Source organism: Neolamprologus multifasciatus, chromosome 23 (genome assembly GCF_963576455.1).
Source record: "Neolamprologus multifasciatus chromosome 23, fNeoMul1.2, whole genome shotgun sequence".
Lineage (NCBI taxonomy): Eukaryota > Metazoa > Chordata > Actinopteri > Cichliformes > Cichlidae > Neolamprologus > Neolamprologus multifasciatus.
In genome coordinates this window covers 6,513,456-6,533,167 of record NC_140460.1, presented here as the reverse complement: position 1 = coordinate 6,533,167, position 19,712 = coordinate 6,513,456, and the positions used below count along the sequence as shown (strand labels likewise).

Sequence of the window (19,712 nt, the reverse complement as noted above, 5' to 3'; positions counted from 1 at the left end):
CAGGGAATCAAAAGAGTTGACTGTTTTAGCACTTTAGACTGTTTAGCTGTAATTGAAAAATACATATTTATTAAATAACTTACAGTTTGGGTTCAGAGCAAACACATTCACCTCAATGGCTGCAATAATGGAACTAATAGAAGTTTATGGCTAACAAGAAATACACTGTGGAGGTGTTGATTGACACTGGCAAATAAAAAAATTAAGTCAAATTTATGAAATTAGAAAGAATTGTATCAAACTAGATTTTCAGCTGTGATTTTTAGACTATAAATTAGTGGCTCCATTAGCTCATGAGGAGACACAAATCCATAGAAGGATTGTGTCAGGAGGCATCTGGTGTAAATCGAATATATAGATCTATTTGCTGTAGCTACCTTTTGTGAATAAGAGAGCACAACGTTTTGTTAGAAGGCTCATTAAAACAATATGGAAATAAATATCTGAAACCAAACTAAATATATCTCATATCATAACTTGTACATTTACATCATCATTCCCTAATATCTCCATAAATGACCTACTGTGTGAAGGTATGGGTATGTAGTACTTGGTGTTTGTTTGGTGAAATCCAGTGAGAAATTTATTTTCCTTTAGAACAGGATAAAGCTTCAGCTAACACCTTTTCATTCATTAATTTGTGTTTTTCCCATTTTAATTGAATTCTTTGTTGTAAAACAGTTTGTTTAATTTCTTATTTTTTTGTTTTGGTCAAAAATGGTGATAATAACATTTTTCTTATTTAAAAAGAAACAATGACAAAATGCTTCTGTCAGCCCTCACCTGTCGTTTCTGGTCCCTGAAAAACTCTCCCGTGTTTTCTATCACCTGCTCATCAGTGAGCTGAGAGTAGGGCTGTTCCTTGCAGAAGTTTAGTATCTCCCACAGGGTCACCCCGAAGGCCCAAACATCGCTGGCTGTGGTGAACTTCCCCTGCAAAGCAGAAGATTGCAAACATGTTTTTTTTCCCTACTTTTTAATAATCACTGCAGAAAAGCCGATGGGTAATTTTTAGTGTGAACAAATAACAGCATTTAAACTGATAATGTTTACTAATCAGTAATTGACTTGAAAGCTATCTGCTATCTGTTTTACAAGTAGACAAGTAAATAGAGCATTAGACGGATAAGTAGACAGATGAGGTGTTGGTGACGTAAATCACACGATTGTTGTTTCAGCTGAAATTGGCAACACTGATGAGTAACAATCACAATAACATGTATCAACAAATACTAAAATGTTTTTTTGTTTCAGTGTCAGTAGAAAAAATAATACAGTATATCATCCCTATAAAACATTTTTATAGATAATGTCATAAAAATAACTGACAATCTATGGTATATGAATTATCATATAAATGTTTTCTTTTATGTTGTCTGGGGTGGCTGTAGCTCAGGTGGCAGAGCAGATCAGCCACTAACCAGAAGGTCGGTGGTTCAATCCCAGGCTGCTCCAGTCTGCATGCCAAATATCCTTGGGCAAGATACTAACCCCATGTTGCTCTCTGATGCATCCATCGGAGTGTGAATGTGTATGAATGTTAGATACTTAGCACTTAAGCTTAGAAGTGATTGGGTGAATGAATTAGCTGTATAAAGCGCTTTGGGTGCTCGGACAGAGTAGAAAAGCGCTATATAAGAACCAGTCCATTTATACTAAATTAAGTATTTACTAAAGTTTAATTAGATATCAATTTACAATTTATCAGTAACGGTTGAATAAAGTGATGTTTTTGCAGGAAGTCCTCACCAGCAGGATGCTTTCCCATGACATCCAGCGTATAGGCAGCACTGCCCGGCCCTGGATGCGATAGTAGTCCCCACTGTACAAGTTTCTGCTCATGCCAAAGTCAGCTATCTTTATTGTGTACTTTTTGCCCACCAGACAGTTTCGTGTGGCCAAGTCTCGATGAACAAAGTTAAGTGAGGATAGGTACTTCATCCCCGAGGCTATCTGAGTGGCCATGTAGCAGAGATTACTGAAGCTGGGGAAGAGAGAGAATAAATATTCATATAATTGCCTGAAAATCATGTTTACATGTGTTTGCATATATTAGCCCCCTTCCTACCTCACAGTAGGTGCATTGCTAAGCAGAGCAAGATGTCCCTCTGGTTCGTGGCGGGACAAGAACTGGTTGAGATCTCCGTTCTCCATGTACTCTGTGATCATGCAGAAAGGGTCGCTGTGGATGCACACAGCTAGGAGGCGAATGATGTTGGGGTCCTTCAAACGTGACATGATCTTTATTTCTTTAAGGAAGTCATTCCTTCCGATGGGAAACAATTTGCAAGTTAAAGGTGAGAAAAATAAAAACTTCACATGTACGCTTGCAATTTCATTTCATTTAAAGGGCACAAGAAGCACCGGCACACCTGGCATTTTTATTGGCATCTGAACGGAGCATCTTCACAGCCACCAAGACGGGCTCATCTTCTGTGATGTCAAACAAAAACTCTTTATTCATAAACTCCTGCATTCCTTCTGCCTCACACAGGTGCACCTAGAAGAGAAAGAGGGAGCGGGGAGAGTGAGATTCAAAACGTGACTTGTGTTTTATCTTATGCAAAGCTGTAACCAAAGCTGTAACCTGCACCTCTCCAAACTGGCCTTCTCCAAGCTTCTCTTTAAACGTGAGCAGTTTTCGTGGGAACTCCTCCACAGCAACATCCTTCCCTGACAACAGGTCCATAGTTACTGCAGGGATGGCATAAGTGTTGCTTCCAGTTACACCTTGTAGGTTTACAACATCTGCCTCTGCGTAGTGAGGGACGCCATCTTGGACTGCAAAAGAGGCAGTGGATTTAGAAGCAGAAGTGCTGGTCGAACCTGAAATGCAACATGGTAACTATAAATCAGTGCAAATTAATATAAATACATTTGAATTTGTAAGTACCCGTGTTTGCCTGCTTACTGGGCTCTTCGGTTCTCTGTGAAAACTCCGGCAGCTTACTTATGAGGCGCGAAGGTTCCTGGTAGTCTGGACCGAGAGGAAAGATGTGCTCATAGGTGGAATTAGACTCCTGTGCATCGGTTGTATTCGACTGGTTGTGGGTGTGGTAGCCCAGTGTTTCGCTCTGTATCGACAAACTAGTAGTTAGTTCGTCATCCAGCATCTGACGAGAGGCCTGAAATTAAAGATATAGAGGTGAAGAAACAGAACTGACCGCTTCTTAGAAGAAAGCTTCAGCTGAAATGCACAAACCGTGAGCTCACCTTCTCCAGCATCTTCTGCCACACCTGCCTCCACAGCATAATCACAATAATGGCTACAAGGATGAAGATAATGGCCACTAAACAGCCAATCAGAATGCGGGTGTTGCTGTCATCTACTTTGTGTGTGGGGTCATCTTCTGCAGTGAAACAGAGAGAGAGGCAAGAGTTGAAGATTTTGAAGGGAGTGTGCTCTTGCAGACCAGCCCAGGCCTTTCACCCTATGACAGCTGGACGGACCTGCTTTTGAGTCTTAGTTAACATTAATTTGATAAAAATGTCAATTTATGGCACTGCATATCTAAAACCTGCTTAAATCAGTTTGTAAAATGCAAATAAAACATGGAAGTAAACAAATAATAATAAATCTCAATTGCTTTTCATTGATTGGAATAAGAAAACAGCAAAGAGACATCAGTAAGTTAAACCCTTGATAGTTTGCATGCTGTGTTGGTGCATTCATTATCACTGCCAAATGCTCAGACCAACGTCGTTGGGTGTTGCCACAGATTTTGTAACTGATAGTTGTATTATTAGTGTAAGTGAGGTGAGTATTGCACTAACCTGGTGGTGTGTTAGGTGTTTGCTCGGGTGGAGCCAGCGTTGTGTTGTACATGGCTGTGTCTGAAAGGGCAGATGGCACAGAGTTGATCAGAAATTAGCCGAGCTTGTCAACTTTTTTATTAAAGCATAGTGAGAAAATAGTAGTATTTAGTATTTTTTCAGTAATTCCAGACTTGCAAAGAGAGGAAGTGGTGCCCTCAAGCACCTGGTGCTATTTGCAGAAGTCAAACGAGGGGCAGCCAATCAGAAGAAGGCAGGCTTATATGAGGCAGGAGTGAAAGCTACTTGTTTCAGACAGTGGATTGAAGAAAGGGCTGCACAAAGCCCACTATAAAATCCCAGTATGGGATAAGTATTTTCTTAACCATCTGAAAGTACTTTATTCAATAAAAGCACAGAGCTTGAAATGAGCATGATCCATTTTACAAACCTATTCTAAATACATAACAGACTAGCAGAGAGCATCACACAGCTCTCAAATGTGTACCTGACTGGAAGGTGATCTCGCTGAACAGCATCCAGGCATCAGCGAAATAGAACTGGCACTTGATGGCACTGGCCATGTGATTAGCCAGGTTGACGATGACGAAGCGGGCAGTCGGATTCTTCTCATCCGCCGCTGGGCTGAAGGAGAGCGGCGTGGCCTCCCAGTCGGAGTCAGAGCGGAAGTAACAAACCACCTGACGGAAGGCTTTGACGTGTCTCGAGAACATGTTGTTGCAGTGGACCTGAGTGGGGGAAATAGCCACCCAGTGAGATGCGTGGAGCTGAACAGTCATGGAGAATTTCAGCTTTTCTGATCATGAACCTCACCTTCATCGTGGTAAAGTTTCGTATGCGGTCAAACTCAAACATTATTTCTACAAATCCACTCGGGAAGCTCTCATTGTTCCAGCCCACGTAGTCGTATCCTGGCCATCCATTGCGTTCATGACTTACTGTAAAATCGTCCAGGCCACACACTCCATCAGTCAGCTGGCCCAAGCCCTCTGTCATACTGAGAAACAGAGAGGCAGAGCGTGCTTAATGCTCCGATCTTAAATTCTATGGAGCCTCATACTGAAGAATAACTGTTACTACAACTGGTTACTAAAACAGAAGTTGAAGAAACGTCTTTTTACTGCATTTAGCCGAGAGATTAAAACATTTGGGGAAGAGGTCAGTGTAACATGTGGTGTGATTAACTCAGAAGAAATTCCACTTGATCCAAAGGTATTTGTGTTTGGGTTGTAACTAAGGGCGTCACTATATTTAAATTAAATAAATAATCAATGCAAATAGCTGACCTGACTGGCTACCTCCCTGGACTTTTTTAGGGGGGAGGTAACAATGTTTAAAACAATAACAATAATAATATTTATATTTATAACAAGGTGCAATAATAATGAATGTGCAATAATAACAGTGTGCAATACAAATACACTTATTCTTCTTTTTTTATTACTAAGTTATTATACTGTGTTGTGTTGTTTGTGTTGCGTTGTGATGTGTCATATCGTGTCGTGTTGTGTTATATGTAGCGCCGACATAGGACAGTTTTCCAATTTCATTGTACTACTGTACTATGTATGACTGTGCAATGACAATAAAGAGTTATCTTATCTTATCTTATCTTAAAAAAAATACAACAATGAATCTTGAGAGTAAAATATCATGTTTCAAATGCCAAAAAGCTACAGGCATTGTTTTGAAGAGAGAACTATTATGCACTGGATAATACAAATTATATCACAATATTAATCTGAAGGGCAAAAAAACAATAATAATTTGGAAAGGTTAACTAGCCGTAGTAGGAACACTTTTCATATGTTGATCCAGCACTAGGTGGCAGCATTGCATAAATCATTTTCTATCTTTGGCTTTTGGCTTTGATATTGTAATATGGTCCATTTTCTTTTCCCTCTGCCCTTTTCTTTGACAGAGAAAATAAGCTTTGTGTCATGGAGGAGATTATTCAGCCTACCATAACCCAAACACGAATGTCAACAAAATACTCTGATTGGTTCAATCTGGTTTTGTAACTGTGTGAGCGGGCTTGACTCAATTATTCCCATGAGGTATTGCCTAACAGTAAACCACCATGGCCCACTCACCACTGTCTGTCTCTGCTGTCACCATAGAAACTGGACAACAACATGGCAAAGGGGAGGATTGTAAGAAGGTGGATGTAAAGTGAGAGGGTGGTGTGTGATGGAGGAAAATGACAAAAAAACAAACAAACAATACATTAAACAGTCACACACCTGTAGATGATCGCTCCATCATACACAGAGTCATTGAGATAAACAGGATAAGCGGGCAAATTCATCTGTTCTCCCACTGGAACGTTGTATGAAACAAGGCCGTCTGCAAAGCAAAGCAAAATTATTCTTCTCTCTTTTTTTAAGCGAATCAGTCTGCTCAATCCCATGGACTTTTATGAGAGCCATCATTCATGTCATGCAGAAAGCCTTTGTTGAAAACCCACAAAGTTTGTTTTACATTGTAGTTCAGATTTTTACCAAAATGTCAAGCGTCACAAGAGACGGGTGGAATTTTCCACTTTGGTAGCAGTAATAGTCCTCGATGAAAAGGCAGAACAAGGAAACAAAGAATATAAATGTAACGTTTAGGAGCAGTATGGGAGAAACGGGACTGTTTTGCAAGTGCTGAGAAAAGAAGGACTTAAAGGAAGCACGAGGAATGAACAAAACCGACTGAATAGCACTTTTACTTTAAGACACCCACTTAAAGCTTCTAACACGCTGGAGGTAAAGTGACTTTTAAAAAGCAGTTGCTTTCTTTTTTTCTTTGTCTTCCTCATGCGAGCAAAACAATCTGCTAACATGACCAATAAAGTCTGCTTCACAAACATTTCACTACTTCATATTCAAAACCTATTCAGCCATGCAGTATTATTTCATGCACTAAAATCTGGAAATGTTTCAACAAAGGCACCTTTTTCATGGGACTGTGTAAAAAAAATATGGCAAAATACGTCAAAGGTTTATTCAATATTATAGTTCAATGCATTTAATCAAAACTGAAAGTGCATTTGCAGGAGTAATGTCATTAATTAACCAGCTTTTTATTGATTCATTAGCTATACACGTGGATTTTAAACAAGGATGTGTTCACATGAGCATAAGAAGCATGCAGGGTCTCAAAATAATACATCATGGCATTAGTGTCAGTTTTAAAGCTGGTTTTGGGCATTGATTTTTGCATAATATTTAAGGGAGCAGAGACAGAGAAAAAGTGCTTTAAAAAGTACACATTGGCTCTTTTTTCACTGATTAATAATAAAAAGTTACCACGTAAAGGGACTAAAGTGCCTATAAAGTAGATGTTTAATATTTTCCTTGCTGTATACTCATTAAGGGCACCAGTGTTTTTCAGACACTGCCCTGCCTGTCATTAAAAAGCAACAGATCCTCAGCTGATCCTCTCTATCTTTATGGGCTCAAAGATGATTCCTCAGCTCAGCTGTTGAATTGCCTTTACAGTTCTTTGCACATTATTCATTATATTTCCCATTTTTCCCTCTGCACGGTTTTCCCTTCCACCTGATCCACCACTTACCCAGCCATTCACAGCCATAGAGCTCCACTCTCATGCAGACATTCATGGAGTGGTCTGTGACTGGCATGAAGCGGACATAGCGAGCAATTATGGGCGGTTCGAGGTCCTTGAGGACAATGTCGTAGGCGTTTCTGTTTCCCTCGATCACCTGGAGGTCAAACAAATGCACTGTTATGGCAGACACTAATGACTGAGAGTCACAGAGTTTATAGATAGCAAAGCCACTGCATCACTTTAAACGCAGTCATAATAGGTCCAAGTAATGAGAGGCACTAAAAGGGTAAAATCAGTACAGCGTTATCATTTGCTGTAAAGGTCCAAATAGATATGACTGCCAAACCAGAAAAAGATGTAGTTTCACCTGATTTACTGCAGAGGACAAACTCTATGGTGCATTTACCTGCTTGCCCTGTCTGTTTCTCCACGAGATCCAGCGACTGCCATCGCGACTGTACTTGATCTTGTACATCTGGGCGAACTCATTACCCATGCCTCCTGCGTGACGACCTTGGGTGCCCACGAGCGTGATAAAGTGGAGGGAGCGCAGGTCAATCTGGAGGAACTCCTTCAGGTTGTCTGGCTCCACTGTTATCTCCGGACACCACGCGCCATCGCCCTCCTCAAAGTCCAACCTGGAGAAATAAATGGAGGGAGAAAGACAAATAATAGTAGATGTGCACATTAGAATTACAGCAGGAAAGGGAGCGACGGAGCAGAAATGTTAGGACTTGACAGAGAAGAAAAAGGTGAGAGGAAAGTAAAAGTGAGTTCAGTGTTGGATTTCAGTTCCTGCAGCCTGCTATGAAAACACTTTTGGTGAAAGGCTGCGTCGTAAATTCATCTTAAAGTGTTAATTTCAGGCAGGGGCCTGGCACAGGAAAGACGGCGCTGGGCAAGACTGAAACTACAGCCAGGATGGATGGGGAAAGTATATTACATCATTATCCTGATACTTACTGAGGGCCACCCAAGTTCTAGAGCAGACACACACAGAGACACACAATCATGCGGCTGTAGGTTAGAACTGATACCCCAGTCTGTGGTTAACTGCAAATAAACAGGCACAGGCACCTTGCAGGATAAACCACCCACACATATACACACACACTCACTCATTATCAGGGTACACATGCCACGAAACACGTGTGTAAGTTTGTAGAGAGATACCTACCTGCCGTATCTTGCAGCTGTGGATTCAGACCACTGACTAGAAGCAGAAATGTCCTCATCCTGTATCTGTCCTCCTGACATCCCCAGAGGATACCGGCACACACCTGAAACACCACAACATCCATCAATTGAAATCGCAAATATGCAAGCAGACAGACAAAGCAGCCTGATGTTTTCTCAGCCATAAATACCACCGAGCCAGTGGGGTGCACGTGGCGGGGGGATGGGGGTTGCTGATTACAAGTACTGCTGTCAATGAGAAGCTTTTTCTCTTTACTAGCACTTGTGAAAGCAGTAATTCTCTTTTAACTTGCTGTGAGTCCACTTTTGATTATGCAATTATGAAAAGGCCAGAGTTACACAGTAGCGTTTTGGTAACGATGCAAGCAGGAAAATATGATTTTTCCACTGGTTTCCTTTTTTTCAGCCTATTAAAAAATCTGATGAGGGAAAAATGGCAACCAGATTGGTTATACTCAGCTACTTTAGTCAGGAAATGTTTGCAGTCTAACATTTTTTGTAATTGTGTTTATCTACTCTGACATTGTGTATTTTTAACAGCACTCAAGTTGCTCTGTGTCTTTAGCTACAGTTTCTTTTGTCATCGGTTTTGAGTTTTTGTGAGCTCATGTTTTCTTTTGTTTTGAGCATGATTCATATTTTGTTTGGGTTTTGTTCTTCATTTTTGTTTAAATTTAGCTTTCTGTTTTATTTATTATACCTTCCTGGTGGTCCTACTTTATATTTAGCCTGTCATTTGAGTCTTGCTTTTTAGTTTGTCTTTTTGATTGGGTTTGTGTGTGTGTGTCTAGTTTGCACTTAGCTTTCTATTCATTAAGGTATTTTTTTAATTATCTTGTGCTTAGAAGCCTTGTTTATTTTCTGATGCTTTGTATGGGCTCTTTATGGTCTATTTCCTACTTTTGCTGTTTAAGACTGAGGTCTGTTTGTGTTCCCTTATTTGTTGAGTCTTTGTTACTGATGATTTTGGTGGCATTTATTTTTAAATTAATGCCACCTCTATGCTCCTTCTCTGTCCCTCTATCACTCTGTGTTTGCCCTTTTACTTTCAGTGTTCCTGGTTTCCTTGTCATCTCCTGTGTCAAGTTAGTTTTTTTCTCGTTTAGTCTTTATTTCCCATTTTATTTTGGTCAATGTTTAGCTTTCTGTATTTTGTCTAGTTTTACTACACCTGCCCATTGTCTTGATTGTTTAGCTCCCCAACTGTTTTCTCTTCCCTCATTACATCTTCTGTATATATGTATGTATTGTCTCAACCTTACTTTGTCACATTATATATTTAGCTGTATATTCTCTGAGCTTGGTTTACTGTGTATTTGAAGTCCCTGGATTTACTCTTTCTGAATAACTGGGTACGGACTATCAGCATTACAATTTTGTGTTTGCCTTCTGTGTTCCTGTGTCTTGCTGCCTATGTTGGAAATGAATCCACATATTATATGTCTGCCAAGACATATTCCACATGTGTGTCTTGGCAGAATGACATTTTAAAGAATGACAACATTTGATATAAAGCATAATGATACATATATAAAGAAGCTGCCTACATATTGATGCATTAATGTAAGAAAATACTCAAACACTGACACAGACAATTATGTTTTCATAGTGGGGTAATATTTGACTATATTACTTGGCTAATCTTAACTCAGATGTGAGTGGTTTTCTCAGTATGACGATGTCCCCATCCAGTGGGTGCGAGGGTGTCACTGAACAGTTTGATATGTGCACAATGTAAATCACACTCTGGCCTTTCCAGTAATCAGAGCCTAACCAAACTGAACACCCACAGGAGACTGTGGACCAGTGACAGTGCTTTCCACCACCAAAAGCACTGTCATGACAGAAAAATGGAAAAATGTTTTTTCCAAGCTTCCACCCACCACCTTGGTAAGACACTCTTTATTGGGTTGTTTTCTCTTTGTTTGTCACCCATTTTTATCAGCCCTTTGAAAAAAAAAAAAACAGTTAGCTCTAAAAACACTAATACATTTAGCTCAACCTCAATATATCCTCTTGTTTAAAAAATGAAAGGTTTTTCAGCCCAGCTATTTTTGAATTCTTGGAATTTAGTAGAGGTTCCTTGTAGTTAGAATAATCCTCATGATGGTCTTTGCTATAGCCGGTCAGTTCACCCACTGATTGACCACCCCTCACAAACAGAAGGCTAGAAAAAAGCAGGTTTATGGCAGCCAGAGCTGTGTGTCTGAAATAATCATTTTAAGGACATCCACTCTCAATGAGCAGAAATCCATTTAAAACCACTGATTAGGAGCTAAATTTGCTCAGTCTAGAGTATGTGCTTTTGTATACAAGCTTACTAACAATATATATGATTGAAATAAGAGAAACTATAATAGGTCCACTTTTAGAAGACTGAAAGCTAAATATCTCTTGGCCATGGCTTTACAAACAGCAGTAAATATTGTATCAGTCTTCTTCTCTAACTCTTTCCACCTCTATTAAACCTGCAGTCGCATCAACATATCATCACGGTATTTTTTTAACTTGATAAGAGGACCACTTCTACTTCAGTGTTTCTTTTTACGCAGGAATTTTCTAGGAGACTGTCCACCTCCTGTACTTAAATCAGTTATCACACCGTTAAGCAAACGTCTCCCCTAACTCTCCCCAGACCCTCCGCAGTGCTCGACGGTGATGAAAATTCAAACTCGTACTCAAACATTCACCAGACAGAAATATTTCATTCCCAGCTTCTGTCAAGAAACCTGAAAAACTTGATGGATAGTGCTGGACGAAGGGGTGGGGTAGTGCCGTGGGAGGACTGCACACATATGCATGCGCATACACACACGGCTACACACTCTGTGCCCTCAAATTGTGGTTCCTTATTGAAATAATAAGCTGTATCCATTCGGTGTTTCTGCCAGTGCAAACAGCACTGGTATCAAGCACATGAGGATTGAGTTATTCTATGCATGTGTGTGTGTGTGTGTGTGTGTGTGTGTGTGTGTGTGTGTGTGTGTCTATGGTCAGAGTGACTGGTGCCCCCACTGTGCGGTCAATAAAACCATTATGCCCATCGTTTCCTACATGGCCCTCCACCCCCTCAAGCTCCTTTCTTCCTCTCTCCCCTGTGTCCCATCCTGTGTGGTCCCTCCTTGCTCTCCTCTGACCATCTGAGTGGTTAAAAGAGATTAAAGTTAACAGCATGATTTACAAAATCTTCATCTCATTAAGACTCAGTGAGCTAGAGGCTACCTGAGCGTGATCCAGCCAACGTGGCATCTATTAACTTTTATACGCCTCTGAATGAATTAAGCAATTTATGGGTGTTTTCAGAGGCCAAAAAAGGGCCACTCTTGACAGGTTGGGAGAGATACTACGTTTGGCTCCTAGACTGATTCCACCTAATAGGATATGACCACCATGCAACCTGTTTTGAACCATGTATGAAAGAGTCTTTGAAAAATTTGATTTCTGCATATGTGATAGCATCAGGTCGCAGCCTTTAGCTTGGTTGGAGGTGGAAGTTAAAGGGAGTCTGATCAAGTTTGCCTGGCCCCTTGTTTCACAAAAAACCCCTTTGAGAAGATGCCAGCAAGAGCTTGAGGTCCAAGGCCTCCTGTGTCCTCCTCTTGCTCTTTATGTCTCCCTGTTATTCTTTCTTCCTCTGATCCTAATCTCCTCCAAATATTTGCTAAATAGTCGAGATGGGGAGACGCCTTACGTTTTGGAAGCTGGAGCGATGATCAGATACGCAGTCCGTGCACGCGCACATCAGATACACAAAAGAGCAAGAGTAGATGAAACCACAAACACGCATGAAAGCTTCGTTTTGGCAGTGACACGGTGAAGGAAGCACAAACAAAAACTCTTCCAGATGTCTACATTTACCTCCTCTGACTTCCTCTCATCTTGTCCTCACTAACCTTTGCTGCCCTCCTCACTCCATCCCGCATCATTTATCCCCTACTGTTTATATCCCTCCCCTCCTACAATTTCTCTCCATGCACCAGATCGCTGTGGCAATAAACAGACCACATCAACCAAAACCATCCTACTCGTCTCGTGTTCCAAGTAAATTAGTGGCATCCTTAGATGCATAATTACAAAACAATTTCAGGTGCTCGAACTGCACGAATGACAGCTGGAGCAAAGGGGAAAAAATAATCAAGATGAACTGCAGAGATGTGTATTACACGAATCCCAATCCAGTCAAATAACTACACTGTTTGAAAACAAATGATGAATAGTAATCACTGGTTTCAGACTGACATGTAGCTGAAATCTGTCCTTTTGTGGCAGCTCAGTCCAGCTAGGTTAAGGGGTTTGAGGTGGTTGGCGCTCCCGCACTTTTGAATGCCAGCAGAGCCTCGTTCGCACTGAGGTGAAGAGTGTAAACAGACACTGAGGTGGCGAGTGAGTGAGCAAAGCACAGCAGCTCTTGTTATTTACTTTAACTGTTTCTGCTATGAAACACAGTCAAAAGTTAAGAGAATACTTTCAGTGACCATTTTGAGGTGAAATTGCCCAAGACGCAACTAATGAAACAGGAGCCATTATCAGACCCTTACCACATCCCAGAGAGAGTCAGAGCGAGAAAGAGGCGGGTCTCAGTACGCCCTGCCGGATGTGTGACCGCTCTTCCAAATGTTGGTTTTTGCTGTGTTTATTTATCTACCCGACCCACTCAGAGGTGACCCCCGGGGTGAGTTGTGGGGGCAGTCCAGTGTATGCATTTGGATGTATGGACACATACCCCACTCCCTTTATGTGCACACCCACCACCACCATCACCACAACCCATCAGGCTTCACATTGAGCTGCGCTATCTAAAAATATCACCCGTGAAAAAAGGTGGAAAAATACTTGCCTTGTGTGGTGGAGGAATAAAGAGAGAGAGAGATGAAGAAGCAATGGACCAAACCTCTCGCTCACCTCTTGATTTTTACCGCACCCTGCACTGAAAGGCAGACTTGTTCTTTAGCTTTTGCAGTTCAACCACTGACTGCACACACACACACGCACACACACACACACACCGCAGTCATGAACGTTTATGTTCACATACCTGTCCCTTATGTGTCAGTCATGTTTTGGTTTCATTGCCTATAAATAAGCTGTCTGCTTTATTGTATCTCCGAGACCATGACCATGTAAACTTGTAGCAGCCACTGTGGCCACAAGTGGGAATTTACATGGTTATGGCTCAAGTCAGTCACCTAAGTCAGTTGCTTTAAAGCTGAATTAATCAATATTTCTATCAAAGATTGCATGTGATATGAAAGGTTTGCTGTGCATACCATTTTAGCAGCTTCTGAGTCAATGGTGGGCAATTAATTTTCCCAAGGGAACACATTAGAAACTGGGGCTTTAGTGGAAGTTTGCACCAATACACTGAACTCAGTTCAGTTAGTCCCAGTTTCTTATTTGGCTCATTAGGAAAATTAATTGCCCCGCTGTATTCTAGGTTACTGTACGACTGCATACGGCTCAAGTGGCTCAAGAAAATCGGAAGGTTGCCGGTTCGAGCCCTGGCTTGGACAGTCTCGGTTGTTGTGTCCTTTGGCAAGACACTTCACCCATTGCCTACTGGTGGTGGTCAGAGGGCCCGGTGGCGCCAGTGTCCGGCAGCCTGTTAGTGCGCCCCAGGGTTGCTGTGGCTACAATGTAGCTTGCCATCACCAATATGTGTGTGAATGGGTGGATGACTGGATGTGTAAAGCGCTTTGGGGTACTTAGAGACTAGTAAAGCGCTATACAAATACAGGCCATTTACCATTAGCATCCAGGCTGTAAATATAAACCATTAACCAAGTTATTTGACTATAAGCTTCTTGATATTTGACATTAAGTAAGGTTGCAGCAGCAAATTTGCAAAGACTGGCATTTAGTTAATTCTTCACCTCACATAATTTATATTCTTATTGTAGTGAAATTCACTTTTATAAGCTCTCAAATTCGACTGCATTCATTCATTCAAGACTTAAACATCCTCAAAAGAAGAAGCCCACACAATAATAGTACTGCCCAATATTTGGATGCTCTGCCCTGGCCTGTGCTCGTGTCCACACTTCCTCCCCGCCCTCCTCCTCTCTCCACAGTGAAATAAAGTTCGCCTACTCACGATTAAAATGGGAAAAACAGGGATGGTATAACTCCATTGCTTGGGAATTTTAAACAGGGGAAAGTTGGCATCACTCAGCATCTTAGCTCCACTAAATTCAGCAGTGAATATTTCCACACGGTGAAAAAAACGACTCACTTCTCAATGCAGCACAAGTAAAGCATTAGACAGAATTATAGGTGGATATGTCCTGCTTCCGTTTATTACAGCAGGTTGAGATTTGAGTTTTTAGCGGAGGACAGTGACAAGCGGAGGTGAATGCTTTAAACAATGGTTTGGATCAGATTTTAAACGGGATCGAATGTCTTAAATGGTGAACTTGTTGAACGCTGACAACGATCAGATACACAAACAGTCTTTTCCTTTGACTTATAAGTGGTCAGATACTGGGAATTGCACACCCCACAGACGCACACACAAACACAGAAATGGTGGGGAGAAAGACAGAGCCTATTTCAATGGACTTTCCTGCTGTCAGAATGTCTGGTATGCATTAGCCACAGACTCCAGTGGGATAGCTGGATCACAGCATGCGTGTGCATGCGGGTATATGCATGCAAGCAGGCGCACAAACACGCACACATGCATTCACTCACTCACAAAAACAAGGAAAGAAGACAGACAAGAGGGAGAAGCTTTAACAGAGTCAAACACTCAACGCGTAATTGAGGAGATGTCTCATAAGACATGTTTGAAAGTTTTGGTACTGAATCCTGAAAAGGCTCTCACATATGGCTATATAGGTCAGAAATGCTGCTATTAGTAACTACGTATAAGGAAATGCTTGAAAGTAACCACAGCATGCAGGCACTATTTTACTTATACTCCTTGACACCCTTTGATCTCAATTGCAACCAGGCTGAATTTATTCTGTTGTCTTTGGATTGAAGATGAGTGCCAGAGTGAGTCAGGTTCAAATGTGCGTTTACCTGTGATGTGGTTGTGCAAGTATTTGTGTTTGCCTGTGCAGTTCAGTGGTGAAAATGAGAAAGAAACATGTAGAAAACAGCTGTTGTTAAAAAAAGGAAAAAGAAAAGTTGTGTTTCTTAAAAAAAACTACTTTGGTTTGGTGGGTTTGAAAAATGTAATGTTAGTAGTTTTGCTTCAGCAGTGTCCATTTAAGAGAGCAGAAAACCCCCAGGCCTGTCATCATGACCTCATGTTTGCTTTTACTTTCATACTTTCTCAAAATAAAACTGGGTTTACAGTCTTAAAATGCTGCAGAACATCATGTAAGAAAGTTTTATTTTGAAAGTGGAAGTGGGGTGTAGAAAGGCTGGAGGATGTGGAAGTGATGGGGCACTTTTTTTTTTTCCACTGTTGTTTTTTTTTTTTAACATTTCTTGGCAGAGCTGTCGGGATATAACCTGTAAACCCTGTTTTGAACTTTTCTGACAAAACCATTATTAATTACTGTTATTAGATCTGAAATACTGTGGCATATGTGTCCTTCATTATTCTTTCAACAATAAAGAAAACTGAACCTGATGACAGAAGCTTTGAAACTGAAATCATAAACAGTAGCCAGCTCGAGGTTTTTACTGGCAAATATCTTCTGCATTTCTACAATTTCAACAATAACTAGAAAGCTCTCTTTGGTTGCTTTTTGACTCAATCTTTGCCCATTAAATGTTGCTACCCCATTTCCTTGTAAAAAGATTATTGGTCCCTTTTCATTGACATCACAGAAACCACACATACACTGAAGAGAGAGCTGGAGAAAGGCGTGCATGCTGGGATCAAAGAGGCCAAACCAGAAAGAGAGGACCACATGGCTCCCACAATGCAGCACTTATCCAAAATCTGAATCAGTTGCAGTCTGGACTGTTGGACTGCAGCACCGAGTCCAAAAATCCCTACTCAAAACTCACAAAAGTGGTTTTATAGTATTCACAAACTCTTGAATATGACCTTATTACACCCTCAGACACCCAAGGACAGAAAAATGGGAGCTCAACACAGTACGTCATCTCATTTTGCACACACCTGGGTTGACCTGTGACGTGACGCCTCCTAACAAATAGACAAGGATGAGCAGGAGGAAGTGAATGTCCCACAGGTGCTTCATCCCAAACACGTGCAAAGAGACAGACTTCCAACCTGAAAGACAAGATGAAAACAGCAGGTTATGCAAACGTCTGAAAGACAGTTTCATAAACTCGGGGATAAAACTGTGAACTCTTTGGTGCCTGCAGGATGACCAGATTACATTTTGTACAAACTCCTCTGTATTCATGGGAACAAAACATTTGTTTAGATATATAAGAGGAAAATGGCAGTTTAATTGGAAACATGTTTTTATTTCACTCAATAAAAGACACAATAACTGCCACCGAAAACTGGAATTTCCCTTTATTTAGAGCTTTATCGCTCTGTGAATGAGCTATTAAAATCTAACTGTAGGGATGTTTAAATTTCAGCCAAAGAAGACAAAATAGTCTCAGTTAAAGTTGTTTTTTTTATGATTTTACATAATGCACACTAATTATAGGAAGAAATGAGGAACGAATAAACGAAGGGACAAATTATGAAGCGAGGGGGAAAGAGACGTTGAGGCACTGAGTCACAGACATGACCTCAGCTGGAAGGCCGCACAGCCAACCAGCCGCCTCCAACTGACCAGTCCATCCAACAACAGAGAGAAACACCTAGTTTCAGCTAGTTTCTCACCAAATCCAATTCATAATCAGCCTTTATTTGTAGCACTTTTTAGATTACATTCAAATTCTGTGACTGTGCAAATGTAAAAGTGCAAAAAGTGATGAAAGAGATCAGTGAAATGCCAGCATACTTGATCTTTTTAAAGGGGACTATTAAAACTCTGAACAACTTCGCCAGCATTAGCAAAAGCTTCCACTTATGTTTCCGCACTAAATTTGCACATTCCTGATCACCGTGTGTCTGCTTGAAGAAATCAGAACTTAACACCTGAAGTCTAGTTTTGCTTTAACATTTTACAGCGTAGAATACTCTGCACGCTGTTCAGCTGTTTGGTAGTAGAGGAAATCAATAAAGCAAGGTTATCTAAACTAAAACACACGTGATGCAAAGCAAAACTAAGAGAACATTGTGGGAATTTTCATAAAGAAACATCACAGTGTGTGTGTGTGTGTCTGTATCGAACATTTCCTGGTCTTCGTCTCGGGCCAAAAGCAACATATTCCTGACATTCTCCCACTGAAATAACAAAAGGAGCAGCAGTCTGGTCAATGAAACAGAGTTTCACCACAGTGCAGGCCTCTGTTCATTTTATTTCATGTTCAATCTGCTGTCATCGGTTTCAAGATTTGCTGATACTTCAGTTTGTCCAAATCAAACATATATGCGGTACAGGATCTGTCTGTCTATAGATACGCCTGCACTGCAGCATGTGTTTCTAAACATTACCGGACTAAGACGCACACAGGAACAAGAAGTGCCCAGCACACTCAGATTGGACATTACATGTGCAGGTAACGATAAGATAAATTCAAAGATAGTGAGCACTCCTCCTGTGTTTTTCGTCCTTCATTCACCTAAATCAAACAGTGTATTTTCAGTTTTGAGGATAAATGAGGAGTTATGAAAAATTCTTTCAAGCTTGATTCTCTCAACATTTTCCAAAGTTTATGGGTGTAAGTTTATTTATATAGTACAATTCAACAACAAGGTCATTCAAAGTGCTTTACAGAGACATTAAAAAACAAAAACAAATAGAAAGCATGATTTAAAATTGATTTAAAAAACAGTAGATAAAATCAGTAGTTAAAATGTAAGTTTTGAAATTTAAGCTTAAAGTGTGGATTTGGTGTTTTATTTAAATGCAGCTGAGAATAGGTGAGTCTTCAACCTGGATTTAAATAAACTGAGTGTTTCAGCTGATCTGAGGCTTTCTGGGAGTTTGTTCCAGATATATGGAGCAAAAAAGCTGAATGCAGCTTCTCCGTGTTTGGTTCTGACTCTGGGAACTGATAAAAAACTGGATCCAGATGACCTGAGGGATCTGGAAGGTTCATACTGGGTCAGGAGGTGTAATATAGCTTTGTAGCGCTGAGCTTACCCTGTTTTTTACGAGAAGTTTAGAATCGCGCCTTTAAGAACGAAATCCTATCAAAATGCTGGATTTAGCATTAGTTGTACATTAGTTATGAATTCTCTGATTGCTTGACCACAGAGAACAGAGAGTCCACCCGGTGCATTTTGTGACACTTATTACACCCTGACTTGCCTCTTTCATTGTGCCTTCACACATAATCTCATTGCTTTTCTTACTGCTATTTCCTGCAGCTTCATGTTACAGCCATTTCCCACTGAGACGCTTTTACTAAGCTTAATTCCTCTTGGCGTTTCGTAGCTAATGAAACACAAACACCTGATGGCTTGCGTGTATCTGGCAGTCGAAAATGTGTTTACCATGTGCTGGAGAACATTTATGTAAAGACTGCCTGTATTGTATGTCCGGGAGGAGAACTGACCTTTGGTTATACATTTGGAGACTCTCAAAGGACCATACCAGTGTGTTTGCGTGCAAACATACATTTCACATTACTGCTCACCAACTATCAGACAGTCTGGAGCGCTTTAGATCTAAACTTAAATATATGGACTGGCAAAACTGAGCACAGAGAGGCTGAATCCCCAGACCATGTCTCCTGTTGATAATTGGTGGTCCCCTGAGTTGTAATCAACAGATCAAAAGGCCAGCCTCTGAAACACCTCCAAAGCACTATCTCTAAAACTAATGATCAGATATACTTTCAGTAAGGGAGCAAAGCACGCTGTAATCACAGATGACTCCTGTGGATAAAGACAAACTTGAAAAACCTGCAGGTTTTACACAAATAAAGGCGGGGTACATTTGACAAACACAAAAAGTGAGTCTGAAATGTCTTTAAATGGCAACAACACCAAGAAAAACATGTTTTAGATAATAATGGCTTTTTATTCTCTTTCCAAAAGTAAAATGTCTAGCTTTCATTTGTTTGTTGTGTGGGGATGAGAGGCCCTTTAAGATGCTGGAATAGTTGTGAACATTTAGACCATCGGTCTTGTTATATCTCGGGCCAGCACTGTAGTGTGGTGGTCCGCACCCACAGCAAGAAAGGCCTGGGACTGA

The 19,712-nt window shown here is 40.8% G+C and overlaps 1 protein-coding gene across 6 annotated transcripts in view; it reads right to left on the bottom strand.

Annotated features, from left to right (window-relative positions):
- Positions 1-19,712, bottom strand: part of ddr2a (discoidin domain receptor tyrosine kinase 2a) — a 32,240-nt gene that overhangs the window by 1,729 nt on the left and 10,799 nt on the right. The window contains exons 2-16 of one of the 6 annotated variants that reach the window (XM_085152314.1): positions 16,604-16,717; positions 8,507-8,609; positions 7,736-7,967; positions 7,336-7,483; positions 6,018-6,120; positions 4,588-4,771; positions 4,262-4,502; positions 3,775-3,834; positions 3,214-3,350; positions 2,912-3,125; positions 2,594-2,826; positions 2,373-2,500; positions 2,069-2,266; positions 1,750-1,984; positions 784-933 (exon numbers count right to left, since the gene is read on the bottom strand). In XM_085152314.1, the coding sequence (XP_085008440.1) occupies positions 784-933; positions 1,750-1,984; positions 2,069-2,266; positions 2,373-2,500; positions 2,594-2,826; positions 2,912-3,125; positions 3,214-3,350; positions 3,775-3,834; positions 4,262-4,502; positions 4,588-4,771; positions 6,018-6,120; positions 7,336-7,483; positions 7,736-7,967; positions 8,507-8,609; positions 16,604-16,685 (2,448 nt within the window). In that variant the 5' untranslated portion in view covers positions 16,686-16,717. Of the gene's footprint in view, positions 1-783; positions 934-1,749; positions 1,985-2,068; positions 2,267-2,372; positions 2,501-2,593; positions 2,827-2,893; positions 3,126-3,213; positions 3,351-3,774; positions 3,835-4,261; positions 4,503-4,587; positions 4,772-6,017; positions 6,121-7,335; positions 7,484-7,735; positions 7,968-8,506; positions 8,610-16,603; positions 16,718-19,712 lie in introns of all 6 variants that reach the window. The other 5 variants (XM_085152317.1, XM_085152316.1, XM_085152319.1 and 2 more) reach the window with 5 other exon arrangements.